This window comes from Pelecanus crispus, chromosome 6, assembly GCF_030463565.1.
Source record: "Pelecanus crispus isolate bPelCri1 chromosome 6, bPelCri1.pri, whole genome shotgun sequence".
Classification (NCBI taxonomy): Eukaryota; Metazoa; Chordata; class Aves; order Pelecaniformes; family Pelecanidae; genus Pelecanus; species Pelecanus crispus.
The window spans coordinates 58,116,448-58,133,893 of NC_134648.1; the positions used below are offsets into that span (position 1 = coordinate 58,116,448).

Genomic DNA, 17,446 nt, shown 5'->3' on the forward strand with positions numbered 1-17,446 from the left:
AGCGCTGGTTTAAGTGAATGATTTCTCATGTGCTTTTATTATATTGGTATGATTTTTCAGGCATAATTGGCAAAATTACATCAAGGAAATAACTCTTTTTTTATTAAGAATTATTATAAAGTTTCTTATTCCATTACCAGCTGGAGAGGTGGGCCTGTGTGAACCTCATGAGGTTCAACAAGGCCAAGTGCAACGTCCTGCACCTGGGTCAGGGCAACCCCCAATATCAATACAGGCTGGGGGATGAAGGGATTGAGAGCAGCCCTGCGGAGAAGGACTTGGGGGTACTGGTGGGTGAAAAACTGGACATGAGCCAACAATGTGCGCTGGCAGCCCAGAAAGTCAACCGTATCCTGGGCTGCATCAAAAGAAGCGTGGCCAGCAGGTCGAGGGAGGTGATGCTGCCTCTCTGCTCTGCTCTGGTGAGACCCCACCTGGAGCACTGCGTCCAGCTCTGGGGCCCTCAGCACAAGAAGGACATGGACCTGCTGGAGTGGGTCCAGAGGAGGGCAGGGCCATAAAAATGACCCAAGGGCTGGAGCACCTCCCCTACAAGGCCAGGCTGAGAGAGTTGGGGTTGTTCAGCCTGGAGAAGAGAAGGCTGAGAGGAGACCTTAGTGCGGCCTTCCAGTACTTAAAGGGGGCCTATAGGAAGGATGGGGACAATCTTTTGAGCAAGGCCTGTTGTGACAGGACAAGGAATAATGGATTTAAATGAAAGAAGAATAGATTTAGACTAGACATAAGGAAGAAATTTTTTACAATGAGGGTAGTCAAGCACTGGAACAGGTTGCCCAGAGAGGTAGTGGAGGCCCCATCCCTAGAAACCTTCAAGGTCACGTTGGACGGGGCTCTGAGCACCCTGATCTGGTTAAAGCTGTCCCTGCTCACTGCAGGGGGTTGGGCTAGAGGACCTCTAAAGGTCCCTTCCAACCCAAAGCATTCTATGATTCTATGATTTGAAACATCCTAGATGGGGAAATACTAAACAAGGTTTAAGATATTATCTTAGCATATTAGAACACGTTTTAAATGTCTAACACAGACCTGACATAGTAAGTAGAATATAATAAAATCCAACAGCACAGCACATATTAGGTTGAAGAAGTTTTTTAGCAGCCAGCTTAACTTAATTGACAGTGTATTACTATCAGCTAATACCAAGCCTATTGTGAGCAAATACTATAAAACTAGATTAGAAAAGTTAATCAACCTCAACTATAACCCTCTAGTATAGACAAACAAAAGTAAAACTAGCACAAATACAAATATGTTAAACAGGTAAAACATTCCAGTTTAGCATTCAGGTCTGGAAATATCCATGTGGCTATAATACTGTGATAAAACCAGCATTATGGGTTTTTTTTCTACTGTATTACAAAGCTCTGCACATCAAAGAGAACTAAATGGACGCAAGTGAATAAAGCAAGCTTCCTCCTAATACTACCATTCTTTCAAAGCAATAATCTTACATCAGAAAGTAAGATAGCTCAAAATATAGTTCCAGTTAAACAAATAAGAACAAAATGCAGAGTATATATAAGCAAGTTACTTAAGGTAACTTGCAAAAGATGGAAAATAGGGTTTATGCATTTTTTTTCTCTTCTTTATGATGCATTTAAAGAAGTATTTTCTTCCATCTTCTCTACAATATAAAAAGGAAAACAAATTAAAATCCTTCAGACATTCATTCAAAGTTTGCCACACACTAAAATTGCACTGAATGTCCTACACATGCTCTAACAACACATCTTAACAGAATATATGGAGGTTTGATAGTGAAATTTTATCACCAGGACAATCTATAGGTCAGCTAGATTCATATGGATACAGACAAGCTAGAAGAGCTCAGACAATCCTCTCATCATTATAATCAAAGGTCGTAAGTATCTGGAGTACTTAAAAGCCATTATTTCAGGCTGTGATAGCAATTTAAATGTATTAGTTGTTCTCCAAGTATACAAAAAGATAAATCATTTACCCTAAAGTTGCCAAAGAAAGCCAGAACCTCACTGTAGCCCGCCTCATAATCTTACATTATTGCAGTACCTTACTGCCACCTAATAGCTGGCTACTAACACTGACTAACAGCACTTGCCATATAACACCCAAAAAAACCTAGCTAACAAAAACTTCTTTCCACACAGTTATTTTCATTTCAATATGTCTGAAACAGTTTTGAAGAGATATAACAGTAAGAACATTATAAACATTTTAAGTTATTTAACAGAACAACAACCAATGAGAAACACTTGACAACCGACTGACAAACCTGACAGTTTCTTTTTTTATTACATTCTCTATCATAAATGTCTGTAAATTAAATGGCACTTTAAAGAAGACTAAGAACTGACTACAGCAAGTGTAGCCTTTTGCCTCTGAAAAACTGCAAAGAATCTCCTTTTTGAAAATTAAAAAATAAGCCTACCAAGCCGTGGTCTTGGCCTGAAGACCATCTCTAATCCTTTTACTTCTAGTGCACAGTTATCCTGTAGCAACGACCCCCATGGAACAGATAAAGAAATTGACTGGATAAATCCATCTGTGACTTCCAGAGGTGCATCTGCAGACTCCAGGATCTCATTAAGACACTAGAAGACAATAAAATAAAATAATAATAATTAAAACAAACAAACAATCACATCCATCATTTTGAATATAACAAATAAAACATATTGAGGCTACCAGAAAATGAATTATACTCAGAAAGACAATAAACTGGCCACTTAGAAGTATTTTGATTCCATCATAATTTGTTTCACAATAATTACTTAGCTTTCAGTACAATACAGATTTCTGTGGTAGCTGTATAACCTGTGTTTTTGCACTATACCAAAAAAATCTGCTGTCTTACTGTTATAAATACTACGGTACTGACATGAGTTAATCTATTCTTTCCCTGCTAATACTTAGAATCATAGAATCATAGAATCATTTAGGTTGGAAAAGATCCTTAAGATCATCCAGTCCAACCATTAACCTAACATTACCAAGTCCACACTAAACCTTGAAGAAAGCTGAAAACAGGCTGACAGTAAAAACACACACAGTACCTCATTTCTTGGCAAGAGTATTTCACTAGCATGTAATTTCAATGTAATGTTCATTTTACCTTTCTCTGTGACACCAGAACAACGGAACCAAATAATCACCTCTTGCTGTATAACATACTTGCCATTTCCAAATCATAGTTTAATGTGTTTGATGTTCAGCACTAATTTAAAAATCGAAGCTCAGTGGACAGACCATATTCTACAGAAACTGTTCTGTTAATCCAGTCCTTTATAGTGACATTATAAACAAAACTACAGTCAAGTTGCTCTCAGTACTATACAGAGTAAGTGAAATTGATGAGAAGAATGGAACACCAGCTCTGAAGAAGTAACTTTGGATTTTTACGTTTTCCACAATCCTCAGAAAAGACTCACTTATTGCACTATATAGCTTCATCCATAGAGTCCAAAGAGCCTATTTTCAAAGGAAACATATTCTTCACATATGTTAAAAAAAAGGGAAAAAAAAAAAAGGCAAATCCCTGTTCATGCCCTGATTCAAAAATTTAGTTAAAACTGAAATTATTGAACAAGAACTATCTAGGCTGCTTTAATAAAACAAAAAACAATCTAAATCTCATATCCAATTTGCAAGTGCAACTTTCTAATATATACAAGACCCTACCAAAGACTGTGGTTGTACTATTAGGACATAATCTTCAACTGGCAAAAGAAAGTGTGTTTTTGACCTTCCCATGTTGAACAGGGCCACTGATTTTACCTGAGAAAATGCATAAATTCAACACCAAAAGTTTTTTTTAAAAAATAAGGATTTAAAAGTTGCTTTCCATTGTAACTACATTTAAAATGTTCTTATAATTATACAGAATAATTTAAAAACAAAAATGAACAAAAAAAAGTCTCCAGAAAATGACATTTTTCATTCTTATGTCTCCAGGTGCATTTTTTCCATTATGTTAACTTGCTGCTCTGCTTATGCTCTTAATAACTTTGCTTTTAGAATTTTGTTTGCTTGCACATTCGGCTTTTCTAGTTTCTGTTCCAAAGTCCACTCAAGCAGCAGAAAAAGACACCAACTTTAAAGAAACAGAGCAGCAGAAACAGTTTTATCGGGAAATTATTTAAGACTCAAATAAGTGACTAAGATTCAGTGACATTAAAACCTTTATTTCAAATTAAATGCAAGAATTATGGATGTGGTAATAGCATAAGGAAAAAATAATTATTTGGCACAAAAACCATATTTGAAAATATCACAGATTCATTTAAGTTACGTGAACCATTACAAAAGAATTTGCTATAGCAGGAAGTAAGCTAGTTACCAAAAGCTATTGTGAATAAATCTGATCTCTGATGGTTTTTTGCTACCAATGTATGCAGCAAGAAAAATTACAGTATTGTAGTACCTTCCTTATTATTTTGAAATAGAAATTTACTATCTAAAAGCAAAAAAATTCAAGTATTCTTATAGGTAAATTACTTCATAAACATGCCAGTTTAGTCCTAGAAAGTAGCAATTAGAGCATTCCAAGTGAAATTTTAAAACTGAAGCGCAGTCTTCACATCAGGACCCGTTCCCACGTTTTTGACTGAAAGCCTCCAGCTGGAATCACAGTAATTCTAGTAGCAAAAGTACTATTCGATGTATGTTAAAATTCAATCCAAATACCATAGGTTACACTTTGATTTTTCTAAACAGTCCAGGCCCCAAGAGGCAAAGGGGTTACACTAATAGCCCCAGGTATTCCTACATACCTCTATAAACTATAAACATGTAAAATATTGGCTAAAATATCTACAATGTTAAGATGAACAGAAATATCCACAAAAATGGGTAAGATAATATGTAAAAATACAGTCATCCTGGTGATTCATGGAGAACAAGCTTACAATGACTAGGGGGGGGGAAAAAAAAAAAAAAAAAGAGCTGTAGTACTTCCGCGACATCTGTTTTTGCAATCTGTCATACATGAGAAAGTCACGTGCAGAGAACCTCAAACGTGTCATTGTTTACAAGCCAAAAAGAAAAATGCTGATCTACAAATGGGAAAGATAACATAAGCATTATTGTATATACATTTAATCACTGTGTATACATAACTGTTCGTTCAGTACTGGTCCATAACTGCTGCCGTTTCAAAGGATTTACATTTTACATAACGCCAGTTTGACTAGTGAAAAGTGCTGCGATACCCACTAGAGGGCATAATAATTCAATTAAAGCGAGACAGCCTTAACTGCCTGCTACAGAAAACAAGCTGCAGACACAGCCAGAAAAGAAAACAAACAAGCAAACAACAAAAAAACCCACACTAAAACACTGGTAATACTGAGAATTTCTATAAACGTCTGTCTCCTGCCACTTTCAAACATATTTTCACACAAACAACTGGAAAAGCATTATTTGAAAACAGCACATATTCACAAGTATTTTAAAATGTACCCAGCATGACCTAATACCAGAACATAGTAAAAATGTGTTTTCAAAGTACCTTGTAAAGCAATAAGCTTGCATACCTAGCTTGCATACCTAGCTCATCGTCTGTGCTACCCTGGAAGTCAATGACTGACGCACAGCAGTGCTTTAGGCTCCGCATGACAGTCACTTGACTGGAAGGTAGAATTTGGTAACATTGGTAATTAACCCAAGAAACTTTACGAAGTATTACAGACACGGACACAGACCTTTGGATTACTACAGCAAGCTGGAAGTATGCATGCGTGTGTGTCTGTACAGACATACACACACACATACATATATAAAAAACCCATGCACACCAGGACTGAAAAAAAGATTAATTTGGTTCAAAGCGTGACAGCCCACCCGCTAAGCAAACGCCAGCTAAAACCAGCTTTCCATTTGTCAACACGTACTTTCCCCATTGCAAGACCAGGGCACAATTTCTAGAGATCTACATGGACTACGCTCAGCATAATACCGTCAACAACAACTAAGATGCCTCCAAGATGAAGACAAAGCACAGATAGAACAGGGATTACTTTTTGTTTTTATCATTTCTAGCAGTAGTCAGTAAACATGCTCCTCAGTAACTACAGCAGCTGTTTCTAGTACTTTGGGCTACACTAGCACCTTCTCCCCGAAATATCAGCAGCTATTGGCCTCCTTTAGTTTTTGTTTCCTTTCTCATAATTAAAAATTACAAAACCAAAGTGTGGCTAGAAAAACGTGTCTGTAATAAATGCCCAGATTTTTTTTTTTTTTTTAAAGTGCTCACATATCAGAGTCCCCTGGATGAAATGCTAATTATGGCTGTAATTTTTTTACATAAAGGAGGCTGGGTACTGAAAATAAAGTGGGTGGCAGCCGGGGGCAGGGAACCAGCTGGTCCCTCAGCCGCAGCAGGAGCCGAGGGGGTGCAGCGCCGGCATCTCTTACCCACTTATCCAGGGGGACCTGCGTCAAGGAGCCGGTGCCCTGGTAGAGATCCAGGCTGAGCTGCTCCAGGCTGAGCTTCTCCTGCAAGAAGTGGCCCAGGTACCTCTGCAGCAGGTACCGGCAGGCCCTCTTCTTGATGGACTCCGAGAAAGGCCACGGCATGGCGGCTGCGCGCCGGGGGCCGCGGGGCCAGGCGGCGGGACGGGGTCGGGGCCGGCCCCTTCAGCGGGCGGAGAGAGCGGGGTGAGCCGCCGGGCCCAGCCTCACCCCTCAGCGCGGGCTACCGCAGGCCCTTCCCGCTGCCGGGCGGCGCCCCCGCCGCCCCTCACACCGCCGGCGGGGCGGCACTGCCTCGCCTCAGGGCGAAGAGGCGCTGACAGGTAGCTCCATCCTCACTCGGACACCGTCGCCGCCATCTTCTCGGCGGCCCGCGAGCGCGGAGGGGGCCGCCGCAGCCGCGCTGCGCAGCAGAACGGTGCGCGGAGCGGGGGAAGGGGCTGGGGTCCGGCGGGCGGAGCCCCCCGCGCCAGCTCTCCGCCGCCGGCGAGGGCGGCCGGGCCGATCCGGGCTGTTTGTCTCCTGCCCCCCGCCGCCGCCGAACGCCGTCACCGGCACCGTGACGTCCGCGCGGAAGTGGCGTCGCCGAGCGGAGGAGGCGGGGGCGGAAGCGCCGCGGGAGGTGCGGGGGGGCGGGGGGCGGTGTCGCGCCGCAGGGGCCTGAGTGCCGGGCGGCGCCGGGGTGAGCGGCGGCTGCCGGCGGTGGGAGCCGCCTCGCTAGCGAACGGCCCCGGGGGCAGCAGCAGGGCGGGCCGCTCTCCGCCGGGCCGGGCAGGGCAGGGCAGGGCGGAGCGGAGCGGAGCGGAGCGGAGCGGAGCGGCAGGCGCCGTTGTGTCCGGAGCCGCCTGGGCTCGGGCGGCGGGGCCTCGGCCGCCCGCCGCCGGGAGCGGTAGGTGGGCTCCGGGGGCGCGGCGCTGCCGGTGGGGGTGGCGCCCGGCTCCTGGCCGCGCCGCTCGGGGCGGTGGCGCGGCGGCAGCCGGGGCTGTTCGGCGGTCGCTAGGGCGCAGCGATTCGCCGCGAACGGGAGGCTGCGCGGCTCGGTGGCCGGCTGCCGGGTTGCCTTGGGTGTCTTTGGAATTCGTCTGCGGGTGCAAGGCGGGATCCGCCGGGGATCGCTGTTTCAGGCCGGTCGTTGCCAGCCCCCGTTCCCTGCCGAAGCGCTCGGGGCAGCGTCCCGCGGGGCCTTCCCGCCGGCCCTCGGCAGGTTCCCCGTGGGTTGCGCTAGCTGAGGCCTCACGGTGACACCGGCATCTGAGGGGCAAACGCTGGCGCCGCTGCGGTGACCCCCCCGGAGTCTGTCCCTTTTTGGTTACCCTTGCTTACAAAGGCCAGCTATGCATGTCTCTGGAATGCATGGACAGTTGTGCACGAAGGCTTAACAAGAGAATTGCTCTACAAAAGCCTAGCAAGAGAATTGCTCTTTAGTGACTGTAAACAAAAAGCTGCTGTTAATGTGGCTGTATAGTCCCATATATATAACCCGTTTAGTTCACAGGCTTTCCTTTCTTAAATTCACCAACAATAGGCTTTTATTTTCTACAGCTATTGATTTCAGCTTTTCCAAGCATGACTTGTCTTCCTACTGCATTCTGGATAAGCAAAGTGCAGAATTAATTACTGCTGAATCATAACAGAGTCTTATACAACAGAACGCGAGTTAGTTGCATAAGAAGCAGCAACTTCAGTGATACTGATTCTGCTTCTGTGTGCTAATGTAACCTTCCTAAGCAGTTGTGCTCAACATCGTGGTTTTGAGTTCCCTGGACTGTCATTTCATGAGTAGTGGAAATCACTGGGTCCCATATTTTCCTTTTTTTGGACAATGTTAAATACGTCTGCTTAAGATACAACTTATTTTATGGTGTTAATATATATTGAGTGTAGTGGTATGATAAATCTAAAATAAATGTTTCCATATGCAGAATGGAGACTGATTGCAATCCTATGGAGTTACCCAATAATACGGGATTTGAAGAAGATTCTGATTATAGAGACTTCGAAGGAACAGATGTGAAAGATATGAGACTAGAAGCCGAAGCTGTTGTGAATGATGTTCTGTTCGCTGTCAGCAACATGTTTGTCTCAAAAACCCTTCCCTGTGCAGAAGATGTGGCATATATCAATGTGGAAACCAGGGAAAGGAACAGATACTGCCTGGAGCTCACCGAAGCAGGACTCAGGGTAAACTAATTTGTTTATAATCTCTTAAGCCTCTTTATTTTGAACAATATTTGTGTTCAAAAGGTGCCTAGAAAAATACTTCAGTGACACCAAACAGCCTACACGTTCCTCTTGTACTTTTATGAAAGCCTGTTCTACGTGTTTTCTCCTAGAAAGTGGAACTCTAACTAGTTACTTCCAACAAAGCAAGAAGGGAAGTTGATGAAAAACTGGGCATTTATCTGAGACACAAAATGATGAAGATTGAAGCAGCAATTTGTTATAGGCATGTCAGTCTTTGGGTTTCTCGGGTACCCAGATAAATCAGCATGTATACAACTCCTTTTTGCACTATTTGTATTTTTTGTGCAAACATGTAGATGTAAGACTTCTTTTCAAAGGTCGTAATGATAGATTTTACTAATAATCTGAGTTTTGGGCAAAGGGTATTTGAAACTGTCTAAATACTGTGTTACCACTAAGCCCCACAGTAGAAAGCACTGACTGTGATTTAAATCCAGTGTATTTTGTTCTTACATTACTGTACTACCCAGACTGGCAAAGTTAAAGGTTGCCATATGTTTCGCATTGCAAGATAATCCTAACCACAGAAATTTAACCAGTGATTTCTTTGTTGCAGGTAGTAGCTTATGATTTTGATCAGACTGATGACAGATTGCAAACTCCATACCATGAAACTGTCTACTCCTTATTGGACTCTCTCAGCCCTGCGTATCGAGAGGTGTTTGGAAACGCATTACTACAAAGACTAGAAGCTTTGAAGAAAGATAGTCAGTCATGATTTACCCAGAAGTGAGGAAGGTTTAATGCTAGAAGGAATTCTTAGTATGAAGCACTGAGATCTTTCTTAAAAACATAATCACAAACATCTTAAGCTTCATTTCTTGCATTAATATCTAATTCATGCTAGTACTACTCTATAACATTTTGCTAACAGTGGATTCGCATATATCATAACGCTATTAAAAGCCACTTTGATAAATTGCAAAATTAATAAACTTTTTTGATTTCTTCTTTGTTGTGGGTGAGCAAGTAAGTTGCTTCTTACACCATTCAAAAAATTTGGTCTCTTTTCAAAGTGTTACTATCCAAAACTCTAAGACAATATAGAGAGACTGAATATTATATATACAAGTAGTAATTTTTGGGCATGTGTGCTTACTGATAATTTTCATATCTGCTTTTTAAAATAGAAGCTTAACTACTTGTTCTACCCAATTAATGAAAAGTAATTGGGAAAACAACTGTTCTGCAAAGAACAGAATTTCAGCTTGATTTGCTATACATAAATCTGAAAATTCTCGGCTTTGGTAACAGGAAAGATGGTTCTCGAACAGTTGTGCATTGCTTATATACTGACAGTGTCCAAGTTAAAAGCAAGGCTCAGTATTATTTGATCTGTCCTTGTCTATGGCAACCAGCAAACTCAAAATAATAAATGAGATGTACTGCTAATATATGAATGTATTGTCTGAATCGCAAATGAGTTAAGCACAGAGTTAGGATGTAATGGGCTACATTTCCTAAAGATGATGTTATATATGCTATATATATATGTATGCTATATTGTAACTGGGAGGCTTGGAAGACATTTTAGCCTGTTTACTATTCTGAATGTGTGTTTACATGATGTACAGGATATACCCAAGAGTATTTTTGCTTCAGCCTTTACTTTCTATAATACAGTACTTTGGTACTCCTGTTTTTCACATTTTCTCCCTCAATTGTACAGCGTCCTCTCCTAATGAATACTAAATAAGCACTGTAATGTTAATTGCATTGTATTGGTTTGAAACCAAAGGCTGTATGAAATTTGCTAAGACTAATACATACTGGAAGATATAACTTGTATTTTCTACTTAAAAACTGGTACAGATCTCTTTATAAATCTATTGTTCTGCTGTAACTTTTCAAGTATGTACTGAATGGTGGACTTTTTAAAAATTACAGTTGGTTAGAAATACCAGTACTGTTAAACTAACATTCTGTGATGTTCATACTTTTTGTATTCTTGTATTATTCAGTATTTGTGCATCTTTATTTAAATAATCCTGCCATTATTTTGCCATGTTTTTGTGACAAGTACATGCAGTAGCTTTTTTGGAGCCACACTTAGGGATACGTCAGTTCTCATGAAGTCACAGATTTCAGTGACTTTAGTAGAGTTATATTGACTTCTGCCTGTTAAGGATTAGTCATATTAATTGGAGAAGCCTAGTAGAGCTTTTGTAATAGCGTTGGGGTAATGATGTACAACTGCGACTAACAAGACAACTGCAGTTATTGCTTCTGTTTTCCAGAGCTTAATTTTGTGTTTATTTTATTATATTTTTAGGTTGAAACATCTGATATTAATCCTCTGCCCTAGGGTATGCTTCCATGCTCTAAAAATTGTTCATAGGCTCTCTTTTGCACACAGGTCTGTGGCACGTGGTTAGTCCTCTGTGAGGAGAATGTACTTTACCAAATTTATATTTGAATATTTTCCCTTGCAACTAATTTACTTGTTCAATTTCAGTGACTAAAGCATTAAATAAATGCATCAGTGTGTTGTAGTTTTCTTGGGGGGTGGGAGAGGGGCTACTGGAAAGGAGGGAGTGAACAACCAAAGTCATCATGCCCATAAAAAAACCTTAAATTGTTAACAAGTATTTGAAAACCTTTGGCTGCAAACTTGTATCTGCTGAAACTTTGTCATGAAAAAACAAGGTAGGTGATTGTAATAGAGGGAGTTGGAAAGGAAGTGTTAGAAAAATACAAGTGGAAAAATGCCGAAGTAAATGTTACATTGCTAAGATTTTTTTCCTTGGGCAACTTTAAAACGATTTGTCATTTTGCATCCTTATTATAAACCTAAGCTGAGAAATACTTTCAAAGCAGGTTTTTTGTAGGTGTTACCAGAAGAAACTTCTGTTGTTTCTGATAACGTACTGCAGTGTTAACTCAAAAATGGAAAAGCTATGTCATTCCGCTATGGGTTTATGAGTATGAAGAAAATGCTCTCCAGTCGCTATACGTAGGCATTGCTGCCTATATGGAGGGAGCTTCTCCGAAGCACTGAAAAATGGCGAATTTCAATAGGTCGCCTTAGACTGTCAGTTGTTTTCATTATCCAGACCCCTGCATGACGGCTGCTTGGCCTAATGTAGCTGTTAATCTATGAATTACCTAAAAAGCCTCAAAGCCTGCCTGCTACCTCAAAAGATGCCTAATTAAAGCTATTTTTCTCTCAGCAGCACTACGTACGTTTTGTCCTGTTCTGCGTCCAGAAGTCAGGGATAAAGTCCCTAATTTATTGACTGCCGCTATCCCCGTTTGCCCTAGGATAGATCGAATTAGGTGTGAAAAAAGAGACTGCGTAGACACCAAGCGCCTGTTTGGCTCGACGATGGGCCCTACGGGGCGGGCTCCCGGGGCCCCCCGGCCCGGCCCGGCCCGGCCCAGCCCGGCCCGGCCGCCGGGGGGAGGCCGCCGCGCCCCGCCCGCCGCGCCCACTGCGCAGCCGCCGCTGGTCGTCGCGTAGCAACGGGCCGCGTCCCCAGCGCAGGCTGCGGCGATGGCGGCGGGGCCGGTGCGGAGCCGGCGGCTCTTCCTCAACCACCTCGACTCCTACTGCGGCCGCAGCATCGGCGAGGTGACCGCGGGGGGCGGCCCGCAGCTGCTCTCGGCCGCGGGTTCTTCCGCAGCGGTCGCTGCCTGAGGCGCCGCCGCCCTCCCGCCTGCCCGGCCCTCGGCCGGGAGCCGCGGCCGGGCCTCCCAGGAGTTCGGCTGGGAGGGGAGCCAGCCGGGTAGCTGGGGTCACCCAAAATAGCTGCTGAGGGACTGGGGGCAAGAATGGGTTAAGATAGCAAGGAGAAAAAATGAGAGTTAGGAGCAGGAGGTGTGGGTAAAGCCGCTCGGGAGAGCTGGGCCAGCAGCTGGTGGCTGTGGAGAGAGAGAACATCTCTCTGAGGTAGCGCCTGCCTGAGAGGAGCCAGGCTGCAGAGCAGGGAGCCAGGCTGCAGAGCAGAGGCATCTAGGGATGCCCCGGGCGTAGGATGCAAGTCAAGACGAAACACCACAGCTGAGGCTGAGGAGTCCATAATGTTTTCCTGTTCAGTGGAAAGCTGTGTTCTGAGCTACGTTACCTACAGCAGGATCAGGGCTAGTGAACAGAGTGTTGGTGTCTTCCCAAGACCATGAGAAGCTGTGTAGGAGTCAACATATATTTGCATACAAATGTGTGTCCTGTATATTGCAGTATTTATCCAGATGTGTTGTTGGGGCATCGCTTGAAAGCATAGGAGAAGAAGAGGAGGAAGAGGATGAAAATAATTCAGCTGCTGAAATTTCTAGTAGGCCAAAGGAGGGAGTCTACCAAGTAGTGGGTACCCTTTCTAAACCAGAGAGTACTAAACCGCATTTTGCAGAGGAAACATATGCAGTAAGTACGAGTCTTGTTTCAGGTTGCCGTTAGACAACATTAGAAATATTGCAAGTCATGTAAAATGACGTGCATTAATAAAACGGGTTTTTGTTGCTGCTGGAAGCTGTATACATATATTTCATTCCTTCTGCTTCCTGCACGCTGTTGTCTCCTCCCTGCTAGGTCTGACACAGCAAATAGTAAAAGGAAGGAACTTGGACTCAAAATAGATTTTAAAAAAAATAGTTATGGGCAGGACATCATCTATCCTGATGATCCACAGGTCTGCTTTCTTTTTCCCTCAAAACACACACCTCAAGTACCTTTCTTGTCTCCTCTGCCTTTTATCACCATTTTACAGGTAGTGGTGCTGGCATCAAATTTAGTGTTCCCCTTCTTAACCGTTCACTGAAATCACAGCTTTCACTATCAGCTAATTGTCTGAGTACCTACATATTTGTAAAAAGATATGTCCAGAGTTTAGTTAACTAAGGCAGGCTTGCTTTTAAGAATGTGATTGCTTATTGCTTGATTTAGTTTTCTGAAGCTAAAATTGCCTCTGTCTAAAATTGATTATCCAGAATCTCTTCAAACATTCGAAAATTGTGATTTAAATGTCTATACAGCTGAGCTGTTAAATCAGAAAATTATGGCTGGCAGTATTTAACCTTAATCACTGCTCTTGCCCAAAGTGTTTGTTGGACTTGCTCAAGTGATGCAGACAATCTGCATTTAACAAAATGACAGGATGTTATTTTGCAAGGAAATAGACTTTTTTAAACATTTTCTCCGTTCTGCCAGCTGAACCTTGTTTCAAATGACTATAAAAGTCACAGATTTTTTTTTATACAATTGCACTGAAAATATGAATCATAGAATCCTAAAATACCATTAAAAATTGTGCATCTTTTTGAACTATATTGATGTGTACTGTAAATTAGAAGTTTCAGCATTTAATTTACATTTCATCACCTCACTTGTATCTGACAGATAAAGTTTGATATCAGTCTTATGAATTATTCTAACATCCTAGTGTTAGAAATCTACATGCTATCAGTAAGTTAAACTTGCAAAGAAAAGGAATTTTGGATATTTTCTTTTCCTTCTTTTTTTTTTTTAATGACAGATTCTAACTATTTTTTTCCCCAGGTCTCTTCTCGAAAAGAGCTCCTAAGTCAGTTGCTTGAGTGTGAGATTGTTTTATATAATATCACTGAAGATGCAAATCAAATTGAGGAAGCAACATGGGCTGCTTCTGGTTAGTATAGGTATTAACTGAAGAGAAAATTGGTTGCTATAAAGCAATCAAAATTTACCATAAATGTATAATGAAATTATCTGGGATTTATAGTTTACTGTAATATAAACCTGTTTTCCTTGATGGAGAAATGCTGCATGCATTGTTCAATTAATTAGCAAGGGACCATGGAATGCACTCTAGCATCCATAAGCTAGAGAAGCTGTCATGGAATGGTCCAACACTTTAAATGACATATCTGTGTAGGCAGTTATTTCCCTAAATAACTATCAACCATCATCTTGTCTATTTGCATTGGGACGTGAGTAGAAAATTTGCTCCTGTGATATTCAAATAATGTTTCAATATTTTATATAATTATTTTAAATACATTTTGACTTAAAAGTCCAATAAAAAATACTGCTAACAGTCTTTCTGAAACTTTCTCCTGATTGTTATATCTGAATTCTAACGGGCATCTGGAATCTTTTTATCGTGACAGTAAAATATTGTTCTTTATATGATAGTTAAACTAAATTACACTTTCCTGTTTATAGAGTAAATACTTGGATGACATTGTAAGTTTTAGAGGACTCAACAAAAACTTAACCCACATTTAATTATTTTGCTCTAAATTAAAATAAGGAAGCTTTACTTGAATTCTGTAGATTTTCTGTTTCAGTCATGAAAAAATTCACACTTTTATTTTCTTTCAGTATCTCAGCAGTCAATAAAGATGAATAATTTCTTAGTATAGATTGTTTCTTTTTTTTTCCTCCATGATATGTAGCTCTGTGGAGATTATGTTGATTCCAAATAATTTGATTCCTTATTACCATTATTTGTCTATTTGTTTTCTTTCCTGGTTTATTATCTTTATTTTATACCAACCCAAATAAAGAGTATTTGCTTAAAAATACATATCACATAGAACGTTATGGTATAAATGTCTATACAGGACCTTTATATAAAAGCAAAAATACAGTTTGAGTAATACAGTTTACAATAAATTAAATCCTTTGCTTTCATTTAACAGCCCTACATACGGAAATAGAGCATTTTGCAACACCAAAGTTATTCATCCTCATTTCAACAATAATGAGCTGGGCAAAAAGCAAACCTCCAGACCCAGTAAGTAATGGGGTTTTTAACTGAATATTTCCATTTAATGGAAAACATTGATTAGATGCAATTAAACAAAGTATTTCAGCATGTACTTCAACAATAGCTAATAGTGTCAGCAAGTTTGTTTTTTCTCATGATCTTTTCACCCTGAACCACTAGTTACTGCCAAAACTGTTAAATTTATTCCACTGGACAGAGTTCAGGCACTGGGCTACAATGATACAAGGCAGAGATTAGGGACTGGTTGGACAAGAGGTAAGACCTATGCTAACCGCAATATGCACTGTCCTTCAGTCATAAAAAATCCCATATTTACTGCATATTTAATGAAATACATATTTAAATCAGTGTATAGACAGATAAATAGATACATCTTTATTTCTATAGATGTTACATATTGTCAGGAACCATGTGGGACACTTTGCAGTATGCTATTGCAGTTCTCAAATTTAATCTTACAGAAATTGTGCACATTAATGTTATCTGTAGCAGTTGTCAGAATTTTTCAAGCTTGTGTAATGCTATATATAATAAAAAAATCACATTTTTTAAATATAAAAAGTAGTTAAAAATCTGTTGCTGTGAAAATTGGTATTGAACTATTGACATTTTCAAAATGTTGAACCTCAAGTATCAGAATCAGAAGTTTTAAGAATTTCAAGTTAAAACAAAGATAAAACAGATTTAAAAAATATTTTTAAGAACTTATTTTAACCATCTAGGCCTTTAAAAATTGTTCTGTTTTAAGACATGTACAACAGTCATGTTTTTTCCTTCATAGGAAGATCCTGAGATTCCTTTTACTGATGAAGATTATCGCAGAAGAAAATCTCATCCTAACTTTATGGATCACATAAATGCTGAAAAACTCATTCTCAAACTTGGGAAAACTGTATGTAAAGAACTTTTTTACAAAAATAGGTTTGGTCTTCTTACTTAGAGCATTATCTTAGTAATGGAAATTACCAATAATTTGAATAAATTTTAAGAGTATGTTAGTCTCTTGATAAATATGGATAACATCAATTATTAATAAAATATCAAGAATAGAGAAACCTATAATGTCTTTTGAAACATAAGTGTCTGCATAATACAAATCCCGAATTCTGTCTGTTTTCCTTCGGTAGTGAGTAAATCATGCTTATCTCATTTAAAAAATTTATTGTGTCATTGGTTGTGTCAGAGAAAATTAAAGCTGAGGCCTGTGTGAGGAAAGACTTGAGGATGAAAGAATGTAGAGGAAAGAGATATTAGTGTAGTTTTAAAGAAGAGCAGCACCTTTAGATATTAGCAAGCTATGTTAATATTATGTCTCATTTAAATACTTAGAAGATGTTCTGGCCACACCTAACATGTTCCTGGATAGTTTGTACTCTTGGAGCAGGAGGCTTGTTGACTTTTATTCCACCCCGTAATGCAGTTTAAAATCATGGCTATAGAGCTGACCCAGAATAACTAGAATATATGTTATCACTTTACATGTGTTTTAAAATCACTTCCTTCAGCTTTGTTTGTTTCTACCTGATTAGATTATTAATCTTACTAGAGAACAGACCATGCCTCTCTCTGTATTTAAGAGCTATTATTAAATAAATGCCAGCAGTGGCTCACATTGTGCTTCACAACTCAGGAAAATTGACACTGTTGTCATTAGAGATGGAGTACTGCGGAGGTTAGGAAAGAGAACTGGAAGACAATGAAATACACTGTATGATGAAGGTGTCATTTGGTCAGTCTCTTTGTGCGTGAGCAGTCTCCCATAATAAATATAATTAAGTGTCCATTGCAGAAATTTATCAGGCTAATTACAGAGGGGGGAAAAAAACTTTACTCTGATTTGAGTATATGCTTGTCATCTGATGCCCTACTGAGAAAATAGTGCTAGAAATTCTATTCTAGCATGGGTTTAGTAGTACAGAATGCCAGTAAAATTTGGTTTACAGTGTGAAAAATCAGTGGGCAATTGTTCTTACTTTTACTGTGCTAACATGGAGTTATTCTATAAGACTATGGAATAACTTTCATACTTG

The 17,446-nt window shown here is 40.4% G+C and overlaps 3 protein-coding genes across 5 annotated transcripts in view; 2 read left to right on the forward strand and 1 right to left on the reverse strand.

Annotated features, from left to right (window-relative positions):
* ATG2B (autophagy related 2B) overlaps nucleotides 1–6,582 on the reverse strand; it is a 48,074-nt gene extending 41,492 nt beyond the window's left edge. For all 3 annotated transcript variants that reach the window (XM_075713257.1, XM_075713258.1, XM_075713259.1), the window contains exons 1-2: nucleotides 6,412–6,582; nucleotides 2,429–2,591 (exon numbers count right to left, since the gene is read on the reverse strand). In XM_075713257.1, coding sequence (XP_075569372.1) covers nucleotides 2,429–2,591; nucleotides 6,412–6,573 — 325 coding nt within the window. In that variant the 5' untranslated portion in view covers nucleotides 6,574–6,582. The remainder of the gene's footprint in view (nucleotides 1–2,428; nucleotides 2,592–6,411) is intronic.
* A 751-nt stretch (nucleotides 6,583–7,333) lies between these two features.
* Nucleotides 7,334–11,206, forward strand: GSKIP (GSK3B interacting protein). Its single transcript, XM_075712494.1, has 3 exons — nucleotides 7,334–7,357; nucleotides 8,391–8,649; nucleotides 9,269–11,206. The coding sequence occupies exons 2-3, from the start codon at nucleotides 8,392–8,394 to the stop codon at nucleotides 9,428–9,430; spliced, it is 420 nt and encodes a 139-aa protein (XP_075568609.1). The 5' UTR covers nucleotides 7,334–7,357; nucleotide 8,391; the 3' UTR covers nucleotides 9,431–11,206.
* Nucleotides 11,207–12,199: 993 nt separating this feature from the next.
* The window catches only part of AK7 (adenylate kinase 7), a 28,142-nt gene continuing 22,895 nt past the window's right edge, over nucleotides 12,200–17,446 (forward strand). The window contains exons 1-5 of the mRNA XM_075712643.1: nucleotides 12,200–12,283; nucleotides 12,890–13,072; nucleotides 14,204–14,312; nucleotides 15,328–15,422; nucleotides 16,198–16,308. Of these exons, the coding sequence (XP_075568758.1) occupies nucleotides 12,206–12,283; nucleotides 12,890–13,072; nucleotides 14,204–14,312; nucleotides 15,328–15,422; nucleotides 16,198–16,308 (576 nt within the window). The 5' untranslated portion in view covers nucleotides 12,200–12,205. The remainder of the gene's footprint in view (nucleotides 12,284–12,889; nucleotides 13,073–14,203; nucleotides 14,313–15,327; nucleotides 15,423–16,197; nucleotides 16,309–17,446) is intronic.

Bases quoted from the DNA above. Each gene is read 5' to 3' on its own strand.
- GSKIP (XM_075712494.1), top strand. From the start codon at position 8,392: ATGGAGACTGATTGCAATCCTATGGAGTTACCCAATAATACGGGATTT. The intron at 8,650-9,268 runs GTAAACTAATTT...TCTTTGTTGCAG, and splicing joins TCACCGAAGCAGGACTCAGG to GTAGTAGCTTATGATTTTGA.